This window comes from Wyeomyia smithii, chromosome 2 (assembly GCF_029784165.1).
Source record: "Wyeomyia smithii strain HCP4-BCI-WySm-NY-G18 chromosome 2, ASM2978416v1, whole genome shotgun sequence".
Classification (NCBI taxonomy): Eukaryota; Metazoa; Arthropoda; class Insecta; order Diptera; family Culicidae; genus Wyeomyia; species Wyeomyia smithii.
This window is the reverse complement of record NC_073695.1, coordinates 118,123,275-118,149,407: the sequence shown is the minus strand read 5'-3', so window position 1 is coordinate 118,149,407 and position 26,133 is coordinate 118,123,275. Positions and strand designations below refer to the sequence as shown.

Sequence of the window (26,133 nt, the reverse complement as noted above, 5' to 3'; positions counted from 1 at the left end):
TATGTTGTTGAATGGCCTCTGCGAAAACCGAACTGTTCGTCCAGGAATATGTTGTTCACTTCTGCGTGGCACAGAATACGGCTGTAGATGCATCGTTCGAATACCTTGCTGAGGGCAGAAAGCAGACTGATGGGACGGCAGCTTTTCGGCATGTGGGGCATGTGGGATCCTTTCCTGGTTTCAAAATGGGAATCACTTTCGCCAGTTTCCACTTTGTTGGAAAGTACGCCAATTCAAGGCATCGGTTGAACACTTTTTCCACCACAGGCAAGGCTGTTGGTCCAAGGTTTTTGAGCACAAAGTTGAACACTCCGTCAAATCCGGGAGCCTTCATGTTCCGAGAGAATTTAATGTTGTTTTGTACCTCGTCCACTGTTATCCGCTGATCAGGTGGTAAGATATTTGGTGTGCGGGCCAGAATTACTATCGATTCACTGACAGCTGGTTCGATTCCACTCACAATATCACGACCAAGATTGTGGGAAGCGGCAAAATGCTGAGAGATAGCACAAGCCTTTTCGCGGGAAGTGAGCAAAGTTTCACTATTCACTATTAATGGCGGAATGGGTTTTGGTTTGTTCTTCAACACTTTAGCCACACGCCAAAATGGCCGTGAGCAGTTGGGCAAATTACGTAATTCGGTTGCAAACTGTCTGTTTTTCACTTTCTCCAGACGTTCTTGAACGATTTTTGTCAGCTGTCTAGCGTAGAATCGGTGCCTAGGGTTGCGGGTACGTTGATATTGCCTTTTCAGCGAGTTTCGCAAGGATATTATGCGCTTGGTGTTATCGTCGATTTGCGCAAACTTACGTTTCACTGGGACAGATGGGATGTAGCGGCACTCTGCTTCCTGGATGACGTCTATCATGGACTGTAGAGTACGATCGATGTCTCCAGTGCTGTTCAAAGTGGTGTCCGCATCAAGATGGTTTTCAACATACCGCTGCAGCTGAACCCAATTTGCACGATGGTAATTTCTTCTTTGTTGAACTTGACGCCGCTCTACGTTAGCACCAATCTCAGCGATGACCGGAAGATGATCCGAGGAGAGCTCTGTTATGGTTTTCGGAATCGAAAATCGATCGGTGATATTGGTCAGAAAAATGTCAAGCTTAGAGCCTACACCACCAGGAGAGATGTAAGTTGGCAATTCCGGATGAGCGGGATAGTAATATCCAGCTTCGGAATCTTCTACGATGATGTTACCATTTGAGTTGCACCTGGAGTTACCCCAAGCGGAGTGGCGAGCATTGAGATCACCTGTGATGACGAAATTGCCTCCTCTTCTAGACAGCTTTTGGATGTCGTTCTTCAATTTCACCGTGGTTCCATTTGCCCGTCGAGACTGCTTCGGACAATAGACCGCAATAAATGTGAGTGGTCCATCAGTGGTGGTAATTTCGATTCCTACAGCTTCGACAAAGGTTGTGTTGAAACTCGGTAGTGATTTGTATGGTAGTCCTCTCCTTATGGCGATTGCACCCCCGCCCCCAGCTGAGGTTGTGCGGTCCAGTCTGACTACCGAGTGTTCCGGCAGGCAGAAGTTTATGTTCGGCTTCAAATGTGTTTCGGTTATTGCAGCGACATCGATGTGGTGTGTGTTCAGAAAATGTAGAAGTTCTAACTTCTTGTTGGCCACAGAGCGGGCATTCCAGTTAAGGATTCGAAAGAATGGATCCATGACGGTAGTAAAAAGTCATCATGACCGCAATCTGTTCCTGGTTGGTGCGACAAGCCTTTGTTTGCTGATCGAGTTTAAGAAACAGCGTAGCTAGCTGTTCCATCGAGTACAAATTGCTACTTGCTGGGGGCATGGTGGCAGCCTGTGCATAACTCAAAAATCCGGGGGGGTCCCGGCTAGGAACACCACCAGTTGGAGGAGGTGGAAACGGCAACGTACTTGAAGTTGCTGGCGGGGTTGGTGTAACACTAGGTTGTACACTTTTTCTATTCGACGGTCGCTGCCGTTTGCCACTTCACTTCGAATTTTGTTAAATTCTGCTCGTTTTGGACAGGAACGGCTGTTCGTAGCATGCTCTTTGTCACAGTTGAGACACTTGATTTGTTCGGCTTCCTCAACAAGACAATCCACTGTTCGATGCGGACCTGCACATTTCATGCAGCGACTCTTGATGTGGCAATTCTTTGTGCCATGTCCATAGTTCAAGCAATTGGAACACTGCGTGACATCGCGATGAATCGGTTTGTATCGCTCCCATTGCACGATGATGTTGAATAGGGCGGTGATTGTTTTCACTGTGCTCAGTGTAGTTGAACCCCTGGTCAGGTGGATCAGGTATAACTGATCACGATACTTGATGGCTTTGTTGTGTCTTATCATTTTGTATACTGCTTCCACTTCTAGGCCGCAAGCGACAAGCTCCGTTTTTAACTCGTCCAGTTCCAATTCCGGTAAACCACGCAGTACAACTTTGAATGGTTTTGTAGCTGCAATATCGTGAGTAAAATACTCCGCTTTTGTTTGCTTCAGGTAAGCCTCTACTGCCTTGTAATGTGGATGAGCGGCTCCGGCTGAAACAGGCTCTTATATAGGCCAAATAGCATGTTTTCAATTGCAAGGTATATGATCCTGTCGACCGTGCTTGGGAAGCAAGCATATAACGACCAATCAGAGGTCGAGTTTTTCGTTTTGACAAGGCTTGACTATTTTCAATAGTACAATAGTGTGAATAATAAAATTACAATTATATTATTTTGGGAAGAATCTTAGAAGATTTTCCAATGTATTGCTGCAAGAACGTAGGAAATCCATCGAATACTAACTGATTTATTAGCATTTGAAATTGGACATATTTTTCACTTTTTTCGGTTTTAGATTTTCATTTCACATCCCTATGTAACCGAACTTCCTGAGAGAAGTATTCTACTTCAAAAACTGCTGTTGAATCATTATCATTTTGCAGTGGCGATATTTCGCAACACTATTTGCTGTGAATTATTCACAGCAAATAGGGTTAGGAACGGCTTAAGCAGTAGCGCCTATATTAATCAGTCGAAGAAAATAGGCCTCAAACTCCTGCATTTTGATCAATATCGATAATTTCAATGCTGTAAACGAAAGCTTTGATTGCCTAGCTGTCTTACGAATATAAGAAATACCGTTAATCACAAAGAAATCTGTTAACAATTGCAATTGAAACAAATCGACCTATATTGTAGCCATTCAGGAGCCACTTCGGGTGCTGGAAAAAACGCCTGCAAAACAGATGGAAACTGCTTAAAATAGGTTCGGGGTGATTGGAATAGTGTCCCTCGATTGGTAACTTTGATTGATGATTGTTAAAGTTTGCTAACTTAGTTTTACAATATGGAAACAAGTTCTGGCAGAGAAAACGATAGAGAACAGATTTATATACTACTGTTTGAGTTTCACCTAACACATTTCGAGTATTTCGTCTGAATACACAGGCGGTTCCTAAAGCTGCTTAGAATATGTTCCCTACCCTATATGGTAGTGTTTTCACCTGTGACGTTATAACTATTTCCGAATCTTGTACCTTTGAAAACTCAAAGTCGACTATTTGTTGCTCGTATACAGTTCCCACCTCAAACGCGTTTAGAGAAAAAGAAAGTTCTATTTAGTTTTGCGGGCGGTGCTATTTCGCACATGTGTACAAACCGGCAGGGAAAGTACGCTAAAATCAGTGACGGTTGCCGATGGGCAGCGATTACTGGCTGCCAAGCGGTCAGGCTACGATACAAAACCAGTTTAGTCGTTTGCTTTGTTGATGACATGGACATTATCGGCAGAGCAGCTGCGGTGGCAGAATAGTACACCAGACTAAAACGGGAAGCAGCGAGGATTGGGTTGCAGGTAAATACCATGATACCAGCCGTAAGATCCGGAGACGTATTATCAGCGAAATTCGTGACAACTATGGGCTCCACAATTAATTGCGGTCGAACAGACTAAGCCCCTGTACGAAGTGTAACCTTTGAAAAACGCTCATAAGACCGGTTATTCTCTACGGACATAAAACGTGAACAATGCTCGAGGAGGACCTGCGAGTGCTCGGAGTTTTCAAACTTCGGGTACTAAGATTTATCTTTGGCGGTGTGCAGGGAAACGGAATATGGAGACAGATGATGAACCATTAGCTCGCGTAACTCTACGGCGAACCTAGTATTCAAAAGGTGGCTAAAGCTGGACGGATACGCTACCCGAAAAAAAAATAACATTAATAAAAACCTTAAAAGTTGCTGTAATTGTACATAGTTATACCATAAATTAACTATGTTTTTCATTGTAAATACATCAATTTTACATCAAATATTTTTGTCCAGAACAATAAAAAGCATCGTTTTTACCATTTTTACCAGGAAAAAGGGACGGTATGTATCTTAATAGCATTTTTTCAAGCATTTTTCCTATACATTTAGAAGTCACTGACAATGTTTTTCATGGTAAAATTATTGTCGGTGGTAGATTCAACTACAAAAAACGTTGTTAAAACATGATAATGACAACAATCGTTTGCAAGCTACAGTAAAAATACCGTGTTTTTCATGGTAACAATGAAACACATTGTCCGTTTACTGTTCTCATCGCAAAATACATCGTAAATTTTTTTCGAGTAGGCATGACATGTTGCAAGAATACCGGAACAACTATCCTGAAGATGGTGGTTGCCTCTAATCCGGTAGGAAGAAAACGACCAGGGGCACCGCGGGCAAGATGGGGAGTACACGGTGTCACAGGGATTGGTGAGCGGCAGCCAATAACCGAGTGAATTGAAGAAACTTTGTAAATCAGGCCATGTCATTATGATGGAATGCCAAATAAATTAACAAAAATAAATAAACGAGCAAGCTCGTGCAGAAAAATGTGCGAGCCACTTTCGACCGAAAAGGCTGCACGATTAAGAGTGGTGACTGAGCACTGAGGTGCAAAGACCTCTATCATCTTCTGATGGTGGAGCAGGTCAACGTTGACTCGAATCAGTGTTATGAGTGGCCCTAAAAATTTAGGTCATCAGCAATACTACTTGTGAACCGTGCTTGCAAGGGAAGATTGCTTGATATCCATTTTCCATGAAGCCAATGCGTAAGTCCAAGGATCAGGTACACAGTGTTTTGTGTGAGTCGATGAATACGGCTACAGTGGTCGTCGGTACATCATGACATTAATCGAGACCACTCTGTATGTTTTGGCGAAGCTGTCGGAAACCGTGGATGCAATTCGAGACTTTTTGTGTAGCATAAAGATGCAAATTCGGTAGGCCACCAAGAGTGATCAGATCGGATTAAGGAGGAAAGTACCGGAGCGCTGGGCTGGTACAGTTTTCGAAACTGGAAAACCATACGGGGTCATCGAGCGCAAGAACCGTTCGCTGATTGAGATAGTGCGGTGCATGGTCATCGAATCTGGTTTGCGCTTTCAGGACTGGGCCGAAGTGATTAGTACAACAAACGCCTCTCTAAATTTGGAATGGTACGAAGCCGGACATCAATGAGTATAGAAAGAAGGTTAAGGGAAGCATCGCATGTGCCTTTTTCTTCATAGTATTATTAAATGCTTTAAATGTAAACAACTAATAAACTCGATGGTAAAACCAAAAATCTACGTCACTATCTGGCTTCAACTGAGAGCAGAGGGGGACGAACAGGGGGAGGGGGGGCGTGCAAGTGTTAGTAAGTTTCCTCCTCACTTTCCTTTAAGCTCATTGGCCGGACATCAGTATGCTGCAAGCGTTTGACACTTAGGTATATGTCTACATATTGAAGGAAAATCGGTGGACGATTTCGGTGCACTCTCAACAGCATAAAGATAAAGTATGACGTTTTATTGATTTGAAGACAAGCAAAATCGTTTTCAATGGTGACTCGTATTTTGACGACGTCCACGATCAGGACGTACTCGAGGATGAATAACTCCAGTTGCTCGAACCATAAGCCATTGGAGCAGAATTTTGTTTTCAATAACTAATAGCACAAAACGACATCTTCACACACTTAGATTTTATTGCCGAAAACTCAACAGCTGATAAATTCAGCGGAATGTTCTACAAGTTTTCGGCAGAATTTCCAAGAACTACGGCAAACGAAATTTAATATCTGCTGGTTTACGGTAGATCAATATATTTACTGAATGTTCGTCGAAATATATTGCTGACATTTGTTAAAAAATTCGCCGAGCTTCATCAGCTGTTGGGAAGTTTGCCGAGATCAGCTGTTGGGAAGTTTGCCGAGATCAGCTGTTGGGAAGTTTGCCGAGATAAATTGATTGAAATGCTTGCCCTATGTTGCGTGGAATTGCATCAACTAGCTTGGAGTATTGGAACCGAGCTGTGATAATCTCTTACCTTGATTCTCTTGTAACCTCACTGGAAACACGGTTCGGTGAAGATAGTGCACCTGCCTACGCGTTGTCCTTGCTGCATCCCGCCAACGTAGTACGCATGTCGTTGGAAGAGTTCAAGCGCAAAACCGAAGCTTTCGTAAGTTTTCACGAAGTTGACAATTTTGTTGGAGAGGTGGAAGTCTGGTATCAACATTGTAGCAGCAGACCGTGATAACTTGAAAGAGCTGGATCTTATAGACCTGCTTGCTGAAGCCCGTATTTTCTTCCCTGCGACTGAGAAATCAATTAAAATCGCACTTGCTCTACCATGTACAATATGCGCGATTGAACACTCGTTAAGCACATTACGTCGGGTGAAAACCTGGCTAAGGTCAACAATGGTTGTCAACAGCGGTCGAGTACTCTCTGCTGGCTGAGTGTTGCTGAGAGTGAGTGTGAAACTAAGCACTTTAAATGGTCCGGTGTTAGATTCTGGAACTGAAAATCTTCACAGGCTCGATTGACGTTGCCGCCGTAGCTGATAATATCTTCAGAATCGCATTTCACTAACTTCAGACACTCGAACCGTTTCCGGAACGTTGACGTTGGATGCCCGAAGATTTTATTGAGAATCTTGACTGTGTCTTCAAACTTCACGTCCTTGGGAAGCTTTGGCAGGATGTAGTTGAGATAGCGGCTGTGCGAATGGGTGTCCAGCTTCCGGAGAAGTAGACGTACCTTTGCCGCATCATTCAGCTGGCCTGCATCGTTCTCGAAGAGGTTCTGATAGCGGTTAAAGCAGCGTTCGAACGTAACTACGTTTTCTTCGTCGAAGACAAACTCGGTGATGTTCGATGAGAGGGACTCCAAAGTCTGCTCCGGGTTTGATACTGAGGCTGCTGCTGCTGGGCCGCCTTCTGCTGTAAAAGTTGGGCCATCTTGAGAATCATATCTTGAATTACCGGTTGCGGCTGCTGATCAACTCTATCTTCTGCCATGCTCGTGGATTCTTGAGATCCTCGTCGTCAAAATGATATGCCCAAAACTTTAAATGAACCTAAGAGTTTTTACTAAAAAACATCTATTTATATTCGAGGTTGGACGAAAAATAATCAAATTTTCTACTCTGGTGTCAAGGACAACTTTTCACTGGTTGCCTTGATGTAACAATCACTAAACACTAGTTTTTATTTCTATTTTTCGAAATACCATTTTTCCACTTCTAAAATTTTGAAGAACTTGCCCCCCCCCCTTAATTGAAATTCTGGCTTCGTCCATGGCCCGAACTATCAGTTTGACCAAATTGCGGTGCCGAAGCGAATAATTCTATTGATGATTCTGTTGCTGAGTCGAAAAATTTCGATGAAGAGTTCAAAGTGGAGCGGAGGAATGAGAGTGAAAAGTGAAAAAAATCACTTTCCCGATAACAAGTTCTTTTACTTTAAGCAGGATGTTCCACGCTGTTATTAAGACAAAGTCAACAGTCCATGGCTGCCATAGATGTTAAGCTGAAGTCGGCGTAAATGGTACACATGGTAATGTAAAGCGTTATTTATAAGTACGAAATACGGAGTGTGCAAATACCTACTATTTGGACCACAAAGTTTACATTATCAAGTTGGTAGCGCAATTCGGACCTGTGGATTCGAAGTGATCAAGTATTCCAATAGACGTCGGATACCTACAGCAAAAGGAGGAGCTTGAGAGTCTCCCGAATAATGAGAAATTCCAGAGTGTCGTCTAAGATTTGCTGTATTTATTGGTGAACACTCGGCTTGATATTGCATATCAGTTCATCGGTCCCTGAAAGCCGGGTGACCAAGCCAACGAACGAGGATTGGACTGCAAAGAGGGTTTTACAATATCTGACGGCGACAAGCGATTTGAAACCTAAAATGGCTTACAGCACGAGAAACTTCAAGGGTATGCGGACGCTGACAAAACCGGAAATGTGAAATATAGGAAGTCGAATTCGGGCTATTTGTTTCAATTGGCTCGTGGTGTGCTAGAAAGCAAGCATGTGTGGCACTTTTAAGGACACCGGGGCAAATGCTCCGGGTCCAGTGTTGATCTTTGGAAATGATCAAAGTTGCATCAAGGGTATGTAGACACCAAGTTTCATTTTGTGCTGGATTTGTCGGAAAAGAAAAACCAGACCGATGTCATGGCAGCTGTTTCCTGAAGCCGTCGACGATGATGATGGCGCTAGTGTTGAACACATTGCCCTAAGCTTCGTTCATTGTGCTGCATGTGTTACTGTACGGTTTTTCTGCTTGCTTGTAACTATATTGAATGTACGGCTACCCGAAACGTGTTGAAACATGTTTGAAAGTGACCATTTATGTCCTGCACAAAATCCATAAAACGTTCAAAACAAAACAAACGTTCCCCTTTTTTTTTTTTGCATTTCTACACACCACTAGCAGCAACAGTTGATCTCATATGGACGGAGCTTATTCGGCTGTTTCACAAGTACTGACAGCCTTTTGACGTATAATCGAGCGAGAAAGCCAGAGAGCAATATGTATAGGGATGACGTTCGTGACAGGGATGTAAGGAAAACAGACCATATTGTCGCTTTACAGCCAGTAAAAAATTCAGAAACCTGCCTGGAAGTTTGTGCTTACCGTCACGTGATTTTCTCGTAATCGTCACGTGTTTCATGTGTAGGGAGTGCCCAGTTCACCTCTGATTTTAAACTAAAACTACGTCTATACTAATGTGTAATCTAAAAACTAAAATGAACTGAAAAAACTGAAGAAAATCAAAATCAAAATTGTTTTTATGCTAATAGAGGTGTGTAATTTATGGGCAAATCTGTGTATCTGAAAATTTTCGCATTGCGAAAATCTCAGGACACGAAACTAGACCTTAGTTCACTGTAATATTCAATTCTTCAATTTTACTGCTCTCAATTAATAACTTGAAAACAGTACTCTAGGATAAATACTGTTAACTTTAAAAAAAGGTAGATAGTTTGCCTAGTGGAATGTTACAGATGTGATTTTTTAGACATCTGCAGATGCGGATGTGGATGCAGATATGTGATTACGGATGCAGATTTGAATGCGGATGTCGATTTTCATGCGAATGTTCTGCATTTACGGATGCTGATGCGGATATCCGTACGTCTTGGGTGTTTTATTTCGCCTATTTCGCATAATCAATCGCATCCCAGTGCACAAGCTATTGAAGCTTAAAAATTTTCTTTGTTTTTCAACATTTGCATGGTGTCTCGTGATATCCGTAACATTCCTAATACAGGCAGCTTAAGGTTCTATTATGTTTATAATTCATTTGCACTTTAACCAGTATATGTGTCAGAAGATTGTGGGATATGAGCTGGATTAAATCATGTTATTTTTAAAATAAGTATCTCTTCACGTGGCATGTAGAATGTGTGAACATAAACTTCCTATTTACACAGTTCGAATAACAAAAGTTTGTTAAACCAAAGACGAGATAACAAAATATACAAGTGTCAGATCTTCTCATATACCTTGCGAACTTCCAGTAATGTGGCGCCGCCGAACGACTCCCAGAAACATTAATGGTGAATGTGTGTGTAATGTGCATAAACTATCGAATACGAGCTTGACAATAACAATTACAGAAATGTCTTGTCAAACGTGTCAAACCGATAATACGCACACAGACACAGTTGATGTTTCTTGGACGCGATGAGGGCGTTTCGAACTTGTTTCTAGTCACATGCAGGAAGCTGTGTGTCTTGTTATTGCTCGTCTCAGGTTAAACGCTCGGGTTGAATAGCACGACCGCTCTTTTTGCAGACTTCACGATAGCATTACACTGTTTTTCGAACTGTGTAAATAGGAAGTTTATATTCACACATTCTACACGCCACGTGAAGAGATCTTTTTTTGGGATTATATAATTTAACCTGGCTTTTATCCCACAGAGATTAACTATTATTTCGTGTTAGAAAAAATCATAGATTCAGTCTATACCATTGATATTTTGCGAAATGTTTACGATATTAAACATTATTATATCTTATTAACCCTCTAGTGCCCAGCGCCGCCCTTAGACACGCTCCAGTTGAACCTCTAAAAAGCTTCAATAATATGTATATGTTTTCCCTTTTTACATATTTGGATGAATATTGTAACGAATTATAACGATTTTTTTGAACATTGTTGAAACCACCTATACTTTATTGTATAAATCATGTATGTAATTTATTTAAGGGGTTATATACCTTTTTGGTTTTCAAAAAACCGGAAAATTTTTTATTACATTATCTTCAAATAAAACATCTTGAGAACATTTCCACAAATTTTCATAAAGATCTGAGCAATAGGAAGAAAGTTAGAGCGATTTGCAACGCGCCTCGCCACGGCCGCATAAGCTAAACTTGAAACTTTACACGCGATTATCTCGGAATAGTTTTTTCCGGAAAATGACTTTGCCGTGAACCTGATTGCGGAAAACCACTGAACCGATTTCCTTCATCTTTTTTTTTATATTTTCGTTATAAAATTCGCCGGTCCTTTAAACGATCGCTTTTTGAAACATACAGTTACATTTTGCCGCAAAAAAATTTTTAATGCAATTTTTTGCGTTCAAAACGTGCATTTTTTTGGGAAAAACAAAATACTCATAAAAGCGATCGTTACAGGACCCGGCACAATTCTAAACTAATGAAATAATATGAGTTTTTTGATTTCGGTTGATCCGCTGAGTCTCTATCAGGATCACCGCAAGCCTCTGCTAAAAAATAGCGTTTCGGGGAAATGGCCATTACTCCAGTGATAATTGGTATATCTCAAAATCAAACGTATTTTCTTGTTGTTGATAAACTGTACTTTCAGAAAAATACCACTTTGATGCAATGAAAATGGCGCTATGCACTTAAAAATAAATTCAAACTTCCCTTATTTTTCTCGACCAAAAAGGTATATAACCCCTTAAAGCATGTTTATAACATTCAATTCATTCAGAGAGGATATTGTTATTTCACCATACTGCAATCGTACTACAATTTATGTGACAGAATCGGGATAGTGTAATTTGTGAAAAGTCTACCTGTACAACAAGCGTCTGAGTAGTGAACAGGGATACCAGGTGTGCAGATTTGTCTGCAAAACGCAGATTTGCATGCCGGAAAGGGGCCGTTCCTAAACCACATGGTCATATTTTGATCATTTTTTATACCCCCTAACCCCCCCCCCCCCGTGGTCTTTCGTGGTCTTGTGGCCAACCCCCCCCCCCCCTTGCGACTTTGACCACGGGGTTTTTTTATGTGTCAAGTGCCAAAAATTTGCTTGAATTTTTTACATTTTGATTATTAAACTTTCAATACATTCTATATTTCTAAAATGCAAAAGCTTTTGCTCTTGACTTGGTGGCAACAATAAATTATATGTCAGGAAAAAAGACCACGTGGTCATTTCGTTAATCCCCCCACTTCCGTGCGTGGTCTTTCGTGGTCTTTTGACAAACCCCCCCGTCCCCCTCTTTATGACCACGTGGTTTAGGAACGGCCCCATCACCTCCCTGACACGTTCGTAGCCTGTACTTTTGCATACGTGGGAATGAAATGGCATGTTACACTGCTATAAACAGCGACATCGATAAATTAGGCAACACTGCACGGGAGTAAAGAGCACGTCAGATGTCTTCCCTTTGCGGCCATTGTTGTTTGGGGCTCGGCATCGAGGGGTTCGTCATAATGGGGGTACTGTCAAACTATAGGAAATGAGATTACGGTGTCAGGGAGGTGGGCCCCATACTTACATGTTCTGTGTAGGAAAAGTAATAAATATAATTCTCGCGTAATTTTTCAAACCGGCGTAAGTCGCGAAATGTAAATGAGGTTAAATGTTATGTTATTATGCAATATGCAATGTTACTTAACTTACTTACTTATGCAATATGCAATGTTAATTAACTTTTCGACGCTTACTAACAATTTTGACAAAACGATCGATTGAATAAATATTGTTCGGTTTTAAAATAGGATTCAAATGTTAAGTGAAATCTTTCAAAGTTGATTTTCACAGTTCGATGCAAATATTAGATTGGCCAAAGGACAACGATATTATTTTTTGAAATCACGTTTCAAAAAAAATATCGTTCTTGGGCTAATCTAACGAACCTACTGCTCATCAGGAAACCATCGTTTCTTGCTATAGTTTTTGCTTTCCTACCCCTTACCAGAGCGTGAGCGTGACAGTCGGACATGTTGGATTTAGCTACATGTTTTTGGCTGTCACTAATACAGAGCCATCGGAATTTCACTGGCTTTCGATTCTTATCGTTTGATTCTCGGCTGTTCCGTGCGGACATTAGGTTATTCATTGATTCTTGTAACAAATTTCTGCCGAAAGGTGTGTTTTTCACGAGTAAACACCGCTTTGCTTATTTGAAGAACCTAGTTTTGTAACTTACTTGTAAAAAAAGTAATATAAAAACGTGCCCTTGAGCTTGCCGAACGAATTGTTACTAGTGTTTTGCGACAGGATTTTGCTGGTGAAGGAAGGTTGCAATTTTTCAGAATAAAAATGGGAGAGCGTGGTATGAGAATGAATGTTCATTGATTTTTTTGTTTTGTGTCACTAATTTGTACATTATCTGTTACTTCTTTGGCCAGGACTACACCGGTTAGATGTAACCGATGTCAAAAATATGCCGGATGGTCTCATAACGCATCTCGACTGCCGTACGATACGGATAGGCACGTTGAAGTACGACACCAATGAAAAGGTAAGTTGTTTCGGTAGCATTATTTTACTACTGTTCGGCTCTGTTTATTTGGTTCATTTCAAGTGCATGTGATTTATTCTTAGGTGTGGAGAAAAATCGCATGATTTTACATGTTCATGTAGACTTTTCGCTTCATTTCTTTAAACTTTTCCAATGATATTTAAAAGTACATGATAGAATATGATTTCTACGCCAAAAATTGTTGTATTAGAATCGTTCAGAATTATTAAAAACACAATAAGCAATTACAAATTTTTCGCAAATCAAAGGCTGACTAGCTTTGAACTCTCTTTAGAATATATTTTGGTCATGTATTATTTTAGTAGAAACGAACAATTTTAAATTCGCATGAACATTACGAAAACTGTAGTAGGTTTTTTTGTTCCATCTCCTCTATATTTTTAAGTTTAAGGTTGGCTCAAAACCATCGTGGTTGTTTTTTTTGACAGGTTACTATTTCATCTCGTGGCATACGCATCATAGCACCAAATGTGAAGCGATTGAACGAAAATTGTATACTCGATCTACAACTAACAGAGATCGTCAAGGCCGTAGTACATTTTTCTAAAGTACTAAATGTGATGTTTTTGTATACACTTCCGTCGTGCAGCGAATACATTCGCTTAAGCTTAGAAATGGGGACGAAACCAGAAGATAAACGTAAGTATGATAAGATCCACTCTGCGCATAGTTTGGAATAAAAAAATAATCGCGAATCATTTTGTATAGTTCCGTATTTCAATCCGCTCAGTCGGCATGATGATACTCATCGCCGAATAACGTTGGTGATGGATTGTATTACTGAGGAATCTAAATCAATTGTCAAAAGTATCATGCTTACTGAAAAACTGGAGGAAATCTCAGCAAGGGATGCAAACGAGCTATTATTGCGCTCTTGCGGCAATCACAAAGGGTTGGAAAATAATTCAAATAAGTTAGTATATCCCGATGTAAAGTTTAGCTTACAGTGTAATTTAAATTTGTTTTTCATGTTTACAGTACTGCAGGTGCCAACTCTGGCGATATGACAGAGATTAGAAAAATTCTTATTTACCCTCAGGGCAAGGGTGGAATTTCTATCAACACCGAAGATTACATGTGCTTGGCTATCGACCAGTATTTAAATGATGTTATTATCGATTTTTATCTAAACTATCTAAAACTGGAACTGCTCAAGGATGATGAAAGGCGCAGTGTCCATATATTTAGTACTTTTTTCTATAAACGGTTGACAACTATTGGAACACGACACCGTGGACAGGAAAAGGATGCTAAGCTGACAGCTTCGCAAAAACGACATGCTCGTGTTGCTAGCTGGACTAAGAAAGAGAACATTTTTGAAAAGGATTTTGTTGTGATTCCCATAAATGAACAGTCGCACTGGTTTTTAGCAATAATTTGTTTTCCTGGACTCGAAATGCCCGTTTCGTTAAACAGCAATACTCCAACACCAATCCGACGAAAAAAGGCCACCCCGAAGAACAACAAAAACATAACACTCCAAATAGGAAATACTACGATCACTCCTGTCTCCAAAAGAGAGATGGAATCGATTAATCTAGGGGACGATGATATGAGCGAGCGTGACGAAGCCGAAGGCGATGACAGTGAGTTGGCCAGTGATATGGAAGAGACAGATGACGAACCAACTGACGGGAAGCAACCAGTTAAACAGTAGGTTATTTCTTAAAAAAAAATGTTTTTTTAAATATGTTATTTTTATTTTGTTTAGGCCAATCATTCTTATATTTGATTCTTTAACGGGTGCATCAAGAAGTCGAGTAGTAGCTACACTACGAGATTATCTGACATGCGAGTATAAGAACAAAATGCCAAACAAGCCACCAAAAGTGTTCAACAAAAATAATATGCCAGGACACTGTGTGAAAGTACCGCAACAGAACAACTTTACAGATTGCGGCCTTTACCTCCTGCAATATGTTGAGCACTTCTTTTTGGTAAGCGCAAATCTTCCAGTTATTGTCTCCCACAAAAAGACAATAACAATTCCGCTTTTACTTACAGGATCCTATTAAAGATTACCGTATACCGATCAAATTACAAGATTGGTTTGACACCATTACGGTGACAAAAAAGAGAGAAGATATATCGAATCTACTGAAGGATCTTATTAAAAAGCACAATCCTAGTGGATTACCTTTGCCGGATATAACATTTCCGACTTTAAATGGTAAATAATTATTCACTGCATCTTTATTATCTAATATTTTGTTTGTGATGCCATAACAACATAACAAATGTGTTACTCATTACTCTCTACAGGCAAGCTGATAATAGATCCCGAGGATAACTTCAATGATGCGGAGTTCGAAGAGGAAGAGCTAGATGATTCATATAACCCTGCCACAGAATCGTCCAGCAATGAACGGTTAACTTCAACCGAAGAAGAAACAGCGAAAGTCGTTGCTACAGTGGTACCGAAGAAGGCAATCAAGCTGAAAAGGTTTAACTCTTCGAATCTTCCTTCGGTTGTATCATCTTCTACTGGAACAGCACTTGTGGGGACGTTGGGTGCGGTTTCCACTTCTAACTGCAGTGGTCAGTCAATTCTAGCTGTATCCCAAAAACGAGCTCTGGAGAATAGTGGTAGCAAAACGAACACAGACTGTAGTAGTATAAGGCCCAAGGCACCGAAGATCAGTGATAGCCCTAATAAAATAGTTACTACACAAAACTAGAGAATAAATGAATTTGAAGCTGAGAGCGTGTGAATGCTGGACAGGATGTTGGAAAATACGTAATAGGAAGTTCTGGATGCTCTCGTTTAAGTGACGTCATTGAAGCAGGTCTATCTATATAAAAGGTATCTTGGTAGCAATGATGTTAAAAATTATACAAAATTTAGTGCACAAAAGCTGGCTTCGAATTGTTCCTAGACGCATGACTTTCCTAAAAGTGAATACTAAGAAAATGTATAGTTATAATTTTGGAAAAAATAATGGACATGGAGAAACACATTTTTCGTGTTGTCCTATGTTTGAGCTGTAAAAGTGATAACTTACATGTTTTATTTAACTAGATGTGTACTGTAAAGTTTTACTACTCAGAAATACATAACCAAACTTAAATGCAGGCGGTAATTTTTTCTTGTTTTTGTTTTCACTACAGTTCATTGACCTTGCTCAATGTTCCCATGTATAGTTATTCTTGCTGTTTGTTTACTCAGCAAATCCATAGCTTGGCGGCCAAAACAAAAACAATTTCATAACCTTAAAGATAAAAATAGCCTTTGATAAGCAAAAGTTGATAATTTCTCACAGATGTCAGGACGAATGCCAGCTTTTTTAGGTTAGGTGCACCATGTATTGCTACAAATGAGACTAACTTTACTCTCACACAAGTGTATACATGGCATGTATATCTTTGCAACTTCAATTCTTTTAATACATGGATTGAAATAACACATGTTTTAGAAATAATATTATACACAAGGCAGTGTCGATAATAAATAATAGTTCCGCTACTTATAATATAATAACATTAAAATTGTATCTTGCAACATGAATATAATAAAGCACGTTTAGTGAAAAATAATGTGTTTGTATGTTCACTTTAAATGTTATCATTATTTAAATTCGTTGTAGTTCGATTAGTGTCGTAGTGATAAAACGTGTTTTGTGGGATACAAGCACCGATATTGAATGTGTGTCCTAGCTATTATCAGCATCAATGTAATACTATACATGGAATAAATCAAATTTTTGTGCTCCATGTATATATAATTAAAATAAGTTGGTTATGTCGCATACAGTTCAGTACCACACTGCTCTGGTTTGTCTGCATACATGGCATGTATAGCTGGTGACGTCATTGAAGCAAGCACGAAAAAGAAACAGCGAGCACTCAACAGGTAGGGCTGAGAACAGGTAGGGTTGAAGATATCTTAAAAATATCGATATTATATTTTTCGATGAAAACAATGTGGTCGATGATCAGGGATACCAGATGTGCAGACTTGTTGGCAAAAGGTAAATTTTTAGAACCTGTGTGCAGATTTTTATTGAATTACAAATATTTACGTTTTTATATAGTTTTTGCCGATTTTTGTCAATCTTCTTATACTTGCGCAGATTGTTTAAAAATGTGTGCAGATTTATGCTTGTGCCAGCGTATTTTTTTCGAGCTGTGGGTAGATTTTTTTCCAGGGGGTTTTATCACTTACATAAGACATACGTAATACTCTGGAAGAAATCTTCCAAAAGAGTTAGTGAAAAATGAATTACTTAATGGCACAAATTTCCTAAATGTGTGCGTTATCGCAGATCAACTCTGGACCATCGACCGATTCTGGCAGCACACTGAAGGCGACGTCTAGGGTGCTAATCGCTAATTAGCGACGATAATATTCAATTAGCGATTTAGCGATTCCGCTAATTTTTGAGCTGGTTAGCGAAACTATTAGCGTTGTTAAATTTTGGCTAATCGCTAATTCGCTAAATTTTGTAGAGAAGAGACAATATAACTATTTAAGAAAAAACTGGGAATTACTGATGGCGTACGTAAATTGCTTCAAAGATGAACATTCTTTACAACAAAAGTTACGTTTGTAACGTATGTTTCATTCAAACAATGTTCAATTGTCTTAATTATTTAGAGTTCCTCTCTTTACGACACAAGTGAAAGTCAGTCTTTTTACCCTAGAATGGAGCCCCAGTTATCGTACAAGCTACAGGAGTATTTTGAAGAACAAGCTCAAGGTTTAGATTGAATTTTCGGCACACCAAGAACTTTTGTAAATTGCAATACGCTTGAAATTATAACAACTTTGGTTCTACTTTTTCGATTCAGATAATAATTGAATTTTTATAAAAACATTCCTAAAAGTATTTATTTTTAATGCAAGCTTGTGAACTAGTCAATCTTGAATTAAACTTAAAAAGCACTCTAGCTAGCTGAGTCCCGGCCTTTTTCAACCACGTCATGGTCAGGCAGCATATAGCAGAGAACTACTTCAGGTTGCCCATCGAATAACCTTAACAGTGGTAGTAGACTGAGCGACGACTTTGCTTTCAGACTACAGAACTCAGCTAGCCAGTATAGGGATGTGTTTTAATATACTCTCCTCAGGCCTTTCGGAGACTTGTAACTTCTTACAAGCTGAATATAATGTATGCCTGAAGGGCACTGGGTACTGAAATGCCACTGCGACATTCTTGCTGATTGTCTTTTGTGGCGGGCCCCGATTGCTGTGCACAGGTTACGGATTGCTCGTACTCATTGATGGAGTAGAGCTGTTTTGTTGTAAACCTGTACCCCAATTAGGTACAACATAGTTGATGAAACTAATTACCTGCTTAGGATTAGAACTCCACACTTGGTATGGAGTTAAAAGGTTACTTCCTAAGAAGTTGTACCTAAAGGAAGCAAGAGCTTCGCAAGAGCAAAGCAAATGCTCTGAACTCTCTGGTTCAGATTTGCAGAATCGGCAGGTGTCGTTCAACACTACACCGATTTCCTTTAAATGATAAAAAGCGGGACAGTGTCCGGTAAGGAGTCCCGTAATTATCCGTAGGTCACTACGATTTAGACTAAGTAGCTTTCTGGCGGTTCCAGGGTTCGGATAGATAAACTGTTTAGCTTGTCTACAACCCTGTGCCTGTTACCATTGGGATACTATTTCTAGCCTTTCCCAAGTTAGTAGTTCGCTTTTGATAGCGGAAATGGACGTACCCAGAAACGGCTCGGGGCCAATAAACCGCTGAGCTGATCACTGTCTTGCTAGGTAGTAAGCGTGTTCATTACCCTCGACTCCATAGTGTCCAGGCACCCAAAACAGAAAAACTGAATTCTGTCGGGAAAGTTCCCGTAGAGTTTCAATGCATTCCCAAACAAGTTTGGAAGCGCATTTGACGGACTTAAGTGCTAGTAGTGCTGCTTGACTGTCGGAGAATATACCGATTTTCGCATGTCTGTAGTTGCTTTGCAGACATATTTTTGCGCAGATATATATGGCATATATCTCTGCTTGAAAAACGGTGGGCCATTTTCCTAGGGAAAACGTTTCTCTGATACCGGGTCCGTATATACCAGATCCCGTTAGGGATCCCATTTTAGCCATCCGTATAAAAACTGACGATGCCAGGTGGAAGATTAGGCCCTTCATTGTTCCACATAGAGCGGTTTGTTTCAATCACTCTATATGGAATATCCATGTTGGTCCTAACGTCCATCCAGTCGCAGACTGTGGTTAATAGCGGAGTTAGTTTGAACTCCCTAAGTATGCGAAGGTGGCCGATTTGGTCCCCTTCAAGTATAGTTTTACACCTTTGCAGCCTTAGAACATCAAGCTCTGCTTCCTTTTTCACATGAAGGTGTAGAGGTAGTATGCAAAGCATAGCTTCCATGGCTGCAGTTGGAGTTGTTCCCATAGCGCTGGTAACCGAAAGACATGCAAGTCTTTGAACTTTTTTGAGTTTGGCTTGCGCAGTCACTTCGTTCACCTTAGGCCACCACACTAGGGCAGCATAGGTGATTCTTGGTCGGGCAATGGTCTTGTAAGACCAGAGTGCCAAGTCTGGTTTCAGTCCCCAGGTTTTACCGAACAGAGTTCTGCAGGCCCAGATCGCTGAGATCGCTTTCTTAGCGGCATGATCCAGTTGTGCAGACCAGTTTTGTTTCTTGCCCAGAATAATTCCGAGGTATTTGACTTCATTGCTGAAGCCCAGTCTAACTCCATTCAGTATTGGAGGAGTGATGGAGATCTTCCTTCGTCTGCCGAATGGAATTAGGACTGTTTTTCAGGGGTTTATGTTTAGACCCTCCTGTAAACATCATGACATGGTGTACAAGCTGAATAACTTTTGTTACTCTTTGTTTTTATAAAATCAAGTCTGAAAACAGTTTTGTGGACCCTTTATTGTAAATAGCTCTAAAAAGTTTTCGTTTGTTTTGCTACAAAAGACCAAAGTGGTCCAAATCTTACAAAACACGAGCAATAAATATAGCGATATGACTATTTAGATATTAATAAGTTAGTGATTAGCGAAAGTTCCGCTAATGTGGGTTTAGCGTTTAGCGATTATCGAGCTAAAGTTTCCGGTTAGCGGCTCAGCGATTAGCGTCGCTAAATTTTCGGTTAGCGGTGCCCGCCACTGATGATTAGTAACTCGATTTTGACCCAGTTTTGACCTGCCGTGCTGCCCAAAGCGCACTGTAAAATTAGTCAGCTTCAACCCACCACCGCACGTGCTAAGTTCGTAAACAATTATCTGGCATCTCTTTCTTACTTGCGTCTTAAATGCGATGACGTTGTATTATTCCTCGGCAGTTTTGTCCGCACACAGTGGAATAAAGAAATTCACTATTAAATACACTATATTTAGTTTTTCAAATGAATCTGAAAAAATAGAGTGTAGAGTTCGAAAATAAACAACGCATTTTATCTGTACAATGCACCAAATTTATATACCCTGTTATCTGCTTCTACCGACACGTACAGAATTTTGTTGTCCCCGTCGGCGCGCCGTATTTTGCGGCCATTCAGCGAAGCGTTATATTGCATGTGGCAAACATGTAAAATTGCGTTACATAGGGGTGGGTGGGTATTGAAAATTGCCGAATTCCGCGTTATGTAATATTTGAATGGTTCCTAACCGTTTGAAATCTTTCATTCCGACGTTGCACCCTGGTTTTAGTTTTCGCAGAATGTATACCGATATAGTGCGGTTAGACGTAGTCCTACGTCAAAAAGAAAAATTATAGCTATTTAACCATTCCTATGAATTTTGGTGTCGAGGCTCTTTTTCAGTTGCCAGAATTTCCATTAAGGAATATGGCATACAAAAATAAAAGTTAAAGAGAGGTTGTAGAAGGATTGTGTAAGTTTTGTCCAAATTTACTTTTCTTATGTCATTCGTTGTCTTGCTTTCGTTTCGAACAGACGCAAATTGTTTTACTCCGGTTGATTCGAAATATAACAATACGGCACACGAGTTGTCGTTCGACGGGTATTGTTTTATCGGTTCGTTCTTGTGCAGTGCCCTGTGCTACAACAATAGCCTGCAATTTATCAGCAGAAGCATCTTTTGCGCACTGGCAGGCTACCCCGCCAGTGGCCGGTCCGGTCACGCAGCTGGAATCATAGCAGCAAAAACATTCCCTCGCACCGCTGGTACCCCGCTAGCAGCACGGATCTCCATACGGCCGAGTGAGTGGATTCAACTGCAAGTCTCATCTACAAGGCCGCGCGCAAATAAGACCACCGTGATACAACACAAAACGGGATCATTCGATGTCGGCATTGTTTGTTTTGCTGAGACACTCTTCCTGATTGATCCAACTAGCAGCCATCAGGCAAAAGACCGTGTAGGCAAAAGACCTAGACGTTCGGTGAAGTATTCGCTTTATAATTATAATTTTTATTTTTATTATCATTATTATTATAATTGTTATTATTATAATTATTATAATTATTATTATTATTTTTCGTCCCCAATACGATTGTCTTTTTTTTTCATTTGATCCATCTTACCTTGAAAAATTGTTTTTTTTTATTTAATACCAATTATTTGATCCCCCGTATATTCGGATAATTATCGTTTGTGTGCGGTAGAGCGTAACGCTCCCGCAAAAATGGACAACAACCAGATTGAACTATTCCTGGATGTGGAAACAAATGGGGAAGAGATTGAAATCTCCCCCTGCCTTCCCCTGTACCATCCCCGCTACCTAGCCCTGTACCAAGGGTACCTGAAATACGGGTGAAAGCTTACCCAGATGCTTCGAAAGGTCCGTTCATAGTTTTTTTCAGGCCCATTAAAAAGCCTCTTAATATAATACAAATCGGCAAGGACCTGACAAAACAGTTTTCGGACGTAACCAAAATTATTAAGGTTAGACCGAACAAACTGCGAGTTGTCGTGAGTAGCTTGAAGCAAGCAAATGCAATTGCTAGCTACGAGCTCTTCACGAGAGAGTACCGCGTGTACATCCCTGCCAAGGACGTGGAGATCGACGGTGTGGTTACCGAAGGAAACCTCACGGTCGATGACATTTTGCGTCACGGGGTTGGCTGTTTCAAGAACCCCCTGATTCAAAATGTAAAGATACTGGATGTCAAGCAATTGCATTCAGTATCCATCGAAGAAGGGAAGAAGAAATTCCTCCCTTCGGATTCCTTCCGTGTAACATTCGCCGGATCTGCACTGCCGAACTACATCTCTCTGGACAGGGTTCGTCTGCCTGTACGCCTGTTCGTACCGCGGGTCATGCATTGCCAAAACTGCAAGCAGTTAGGTCATACAGCCACCTACTGCTGCAACAAGGCACGCTGCAGCAAGTGCGGAGGCAATCATGTTGAGACCGCTTGCAGTGAGGATACTGAAAAGTGTCTTTACTGTGAAGGAACTCGGCATGACCTTTCGGCGTGTCCCGCGTACAAACAGCGCGAGGAAAAAATTAAGCGTTCCCTCAAGGAACGATCAAAGCGCTCTTTTGCAGAAATGCTTAAAAGGGCTGAGCCACCCTCGACAGGAAACATCTTTTCCTTTTTGCCAACCGATGAGGGTACATCTGACGATCCCGTTGAAGGGTGTTCTTATGCCATGCCAGAAGGATCTAGGAAGAGGAGAATGCTTAACTCTCCTAATCTTTCTCGCAAAGGTCGTAAGATAACCCCTAGCGGAATGACCAATAAGCCAACACAAAAAGGAAGTAGTGAAAAAAAAACCGAAGCAAGTACCTCCTGGTTTTAATTTCAATTCAAACCAGGAGTACCCACCGCTTCCTGGGGCACCAAAAACCCCTCGTGCACCCTTTGCTCAATCAGAAAATAGAAAAGAAACAGGGTTTATAAATTTCTCTGATATTGTGGATTGGATATTTAAAACGTTCAACATACCAGATCCCCTTCAAAATATTCTTCTTGCCCTCCTCCCCACAGTGAAAACCTTTTTGAAGCAACTAGCAGCAACTTGGCCCCTCATTTCAGCTATCATATCTTTCGATGAATAATAGGTCGAAAGAGGTTAGGAATTTTATCACTGTATTACAGTGGAATTGCAGAAGTATCATCCCCAAATTCGATCTATTTTCTCATTTGATAAACACACACAATTGTGACGCGTTTGCGCTCTGTGAAACTTTTCTCAATTCAAACGATCAACTTAATTTCCACGATTTTAACATTATTCGTCGAGATCGAGACTCACACGGAGGAGGGGTACCTTTAGGGATCAAAAAGTGCTATTCTTTTTTTAGAATCGACCTCCCCTCGTTCTCAAATATTGAAGTCGTTGCCATTCAAACGAATATGAATGGAAAAGACCTATGCCTTGCTTCGATATATATCCCTCCGTCCGCGCGGATTGAACAGAGGCAACTTACTGATATAGCAGAGTTGCTTCCTGCGCCTTTTTTGATATTAGGAGATTTTAACTCTCACTGTTCGCTATGGGGGTCGCTGTACGACGACAACCGATCTTCTTTAATCTGTAACTTAATCGACGACTTCTATATGACACTTTTGAATACTGGGGAAGCGACACGTGTACCTAATCCTCCAGCACGTGAAAGCGTGCTTGACCCATCCCTCTGCTCGACATCACTAGCGTTAGATTGCCAGTGGAAAGTAATCAATGATCCCCACGGTAGTGATCATCTTCCAATCGTTATTTCAATTGCTAATGGTTCAACTCCCCCGGATCCAATCAATATCTCATACGACCTTACACGTAATATTGATTGGAAGTCTTATGAGACGATTAATGCGGAATCCATCGAGACTTACGAGGAACTTCCTCCGGAGGAAGAATACGCGCTCCTTTCTGGCTTGATCATCGACGCCGCGACTCGACTCAAGCTCAGACGAAACCGATACCCGGGGTAACGATTAGACGGCGCCCTCCTACCAAATGGTGGGACAAAGAGTGCTCTGAACTGTACGCGCGAAGGTCCTCGGCGTATAAGGACTACCGAAAGTACGGCTCTGTTAAGCTGCTTCGAAGGTACGAGGTACTCGACAGGCAGATGAAGAGCTTGATGAAAGCGAAAAAACGCGGATACTGGCGGCGGTTTGTAAACGCGTTGTCGAGGGAAACAGCGATGAGCACCCTTTGGGATACCACCAGGCGCATGCGGAACCGTGACGTTTCAAATGAGAGTGAGGAGTATTCAGATCGCTGGATACTCGATTTTGCCAAAAAGGTCTGTTCGGACTCTGTACCGGAACAGAAAACCTTTCGCGACGCGTTATTAGTAACTACGGAAGAGCCTCCATTTTCAATGTTGGAATTTTCAATGGCTCTCCTGTCGTGCAACAATAAGGCTCCAGGGTTAGATAGAATAAAATTCAACCTGTTGAAGAATCTACCCGACTCTGCAAAAAGACGCTTGTTGAATTTGTTCAACAAGTTTCTTGAGCTAAATATTGTTCCGCACGACTGGAGGGAGGTAAAAGTCATTGCTATTCGGAAACCCGGGAAACCTGCCTCTGATCACAATTCATATAGGCCGATTGCGATGCTCTCTTGCCTCCGGAAATTAATGGAGAAAATGATCCTCTTACGGTTAGACAAATGGGTCGAAACAAACGGTTTACTTTCAGATACTCAATTTGGCCTTCGCCGGGGCAAAGGGACGAACGATTGCCTAGCGTTGCTTTCTACTGAAATTCAACTCGCATTTGCTCGAAAAGAGCAAATGGCTTCTGCGTTCTTGGATATTAAGGGTGCCTTTGACTCTGTCTCTGTAGAAGTTTTAAGCGCGAAACTTCAATCGCAGGGACTTTCACCAAATTTGAATAACTTTTTGCTCAATTTGTTGTCAGAAAAGCATATGTATTTCTCACATGGCGATTCGACAACTTCCCGAATAAGTTACATGGGCCTTCCCCAGGGCTCATGTTTAAGTCCTCTCTTATATAATTTTTACGTCAAGGACATCGATGAATGTCTTGCAAATTCATGCACGCTAAGGCAACTTGCAGACGATAGCGTTGTATCCATTACTGGTAGCGAAGCTATCGCAAGGACCATTGCAAGATACCTTAGACAATTTTTCTGAATGGGCTCTTAAGCTGGGTATCGAATTCTCTCCGGAGAAAACTGAGTTGGTCGTTTTTTCTAGGAAGCATAACCCAGCTCAGCTGCAGCTCCTACTAACGGGTAAAACGATCTCTCAGGTTTTAGTCGCTAAATATCTCGGGGTCTGGTTCGACTCTAAATGCACCTGGGCTTGTCATATTAGGTATCTAACACGAAAATGCCAACAGAGGATTAATTTTCTTCGTACGATTACCGGAACCTGGTGGGGTGCCCACCCAGGAGACCTTCTAAGGTTTTACCAAACAACGATATTGTCTGTAATTGAGTACGGGTGTTTCTGCTTCCGCTCCGCAGCAAACACACATTTGATCAAACTGGAGCGAATACAATATCGTTGTTTGCGTATTGCCTTAGGCTGCATGCAGTCGACCCATACGATGAGTCTTGAAGTGCTAGCAGGTATTCTCCCGTTGAAACATCGCTTTTGGAATCTCTCTTACCGGTTGCTAATCCGATGCACAGTTATGAGCCATTAGTAATTGAAAATTTCGAGAGGTTGGTCGACCTTCAATCTCAATCCAGATTTATGACTTTATATTTTGACTATATGGCTTAAGATATTAACCCTTCTTCATACGTTTCCTCCAATGTCGCACTTTTAGGTACTTCTGACAATGCTATATTCTTCGACACCACCATGAAAACAGACATTATTGGTATCCCGGATCAATTGCGACCACAAGAGATCCCTAAGATTTTTTCCAATAAGTTTAAACATGTTAGTTATAATAAAAGGTTTTACACTGACGGATCTAATCTAGATGAGTCCACTGGCTTCGGTGTTTATCATGAAAATTTTACCGCCTCTTACAAACTCGATGCTCCTGCTTCCGTGTTCGTCGCAGAACTTGCTGCTATTCAGTACTCTCTTGGGATCATCGAAACCCTGCCCATAGACCACTACTTCATCTTCACAGATAGTCTCAGTGCCATTGAGGCTCTGCGATCGATGAAGCCTGTGAAGCACACCCCGTATTTCCTGGGGAAAATACGGCGGTTTTTAAGTGCTTTAACAGATAAAAATTATCGGGATACCTTAGCGTG

The 26,133-nt window shown here is 41.0% G+C and overlaps 1 protein-coding gene across 2 annotated transcripts in view; it reads left to right on the top strand.

Annotated features, from left to right (window-relative positions):
• Positions 1–16,128, top strand: part of LOC129724727 (uncharacterized) — a 36,613-nt gene extending 20,485 nt beyond the window's left edge. For both annotated transcript variants that reach the window (XM_055679860.1, XM_055679859.1), the window contains 7 exons: positions 12,915–13,027; positions 13,477–13,687; positions 13,757–13,961; positions 14,027–14,701; positions 14,760–14,985; positions 15,053–15,218; positions 15,311–16,128. In XM_055679860.1, the coding sequence (XP_055535835.1) occupies positions 12,915–13,027; positions 13,477–13,687; positions 13,757–13,961; positions 14,027–14,701; positions 14,760–14,985; positions 15,053–15,218; positions 15,311–15,726 (2,012 nt within the window). In that variant the 3' untranslated portion in view covers positions 15,727–16,128. The remainder of the gene's footprint in view (positions 1–12,914; positions 13,028–13,476; positions 13,688–13,756; positions 13,962–14,026; positions 14,702–14,759; positions 14,986–15,052; positions 15,219–15,310) is intronic.
• The last annotated feature ends 10,005 nt before the right edge of the window (positions 16,129–26,133 follow it).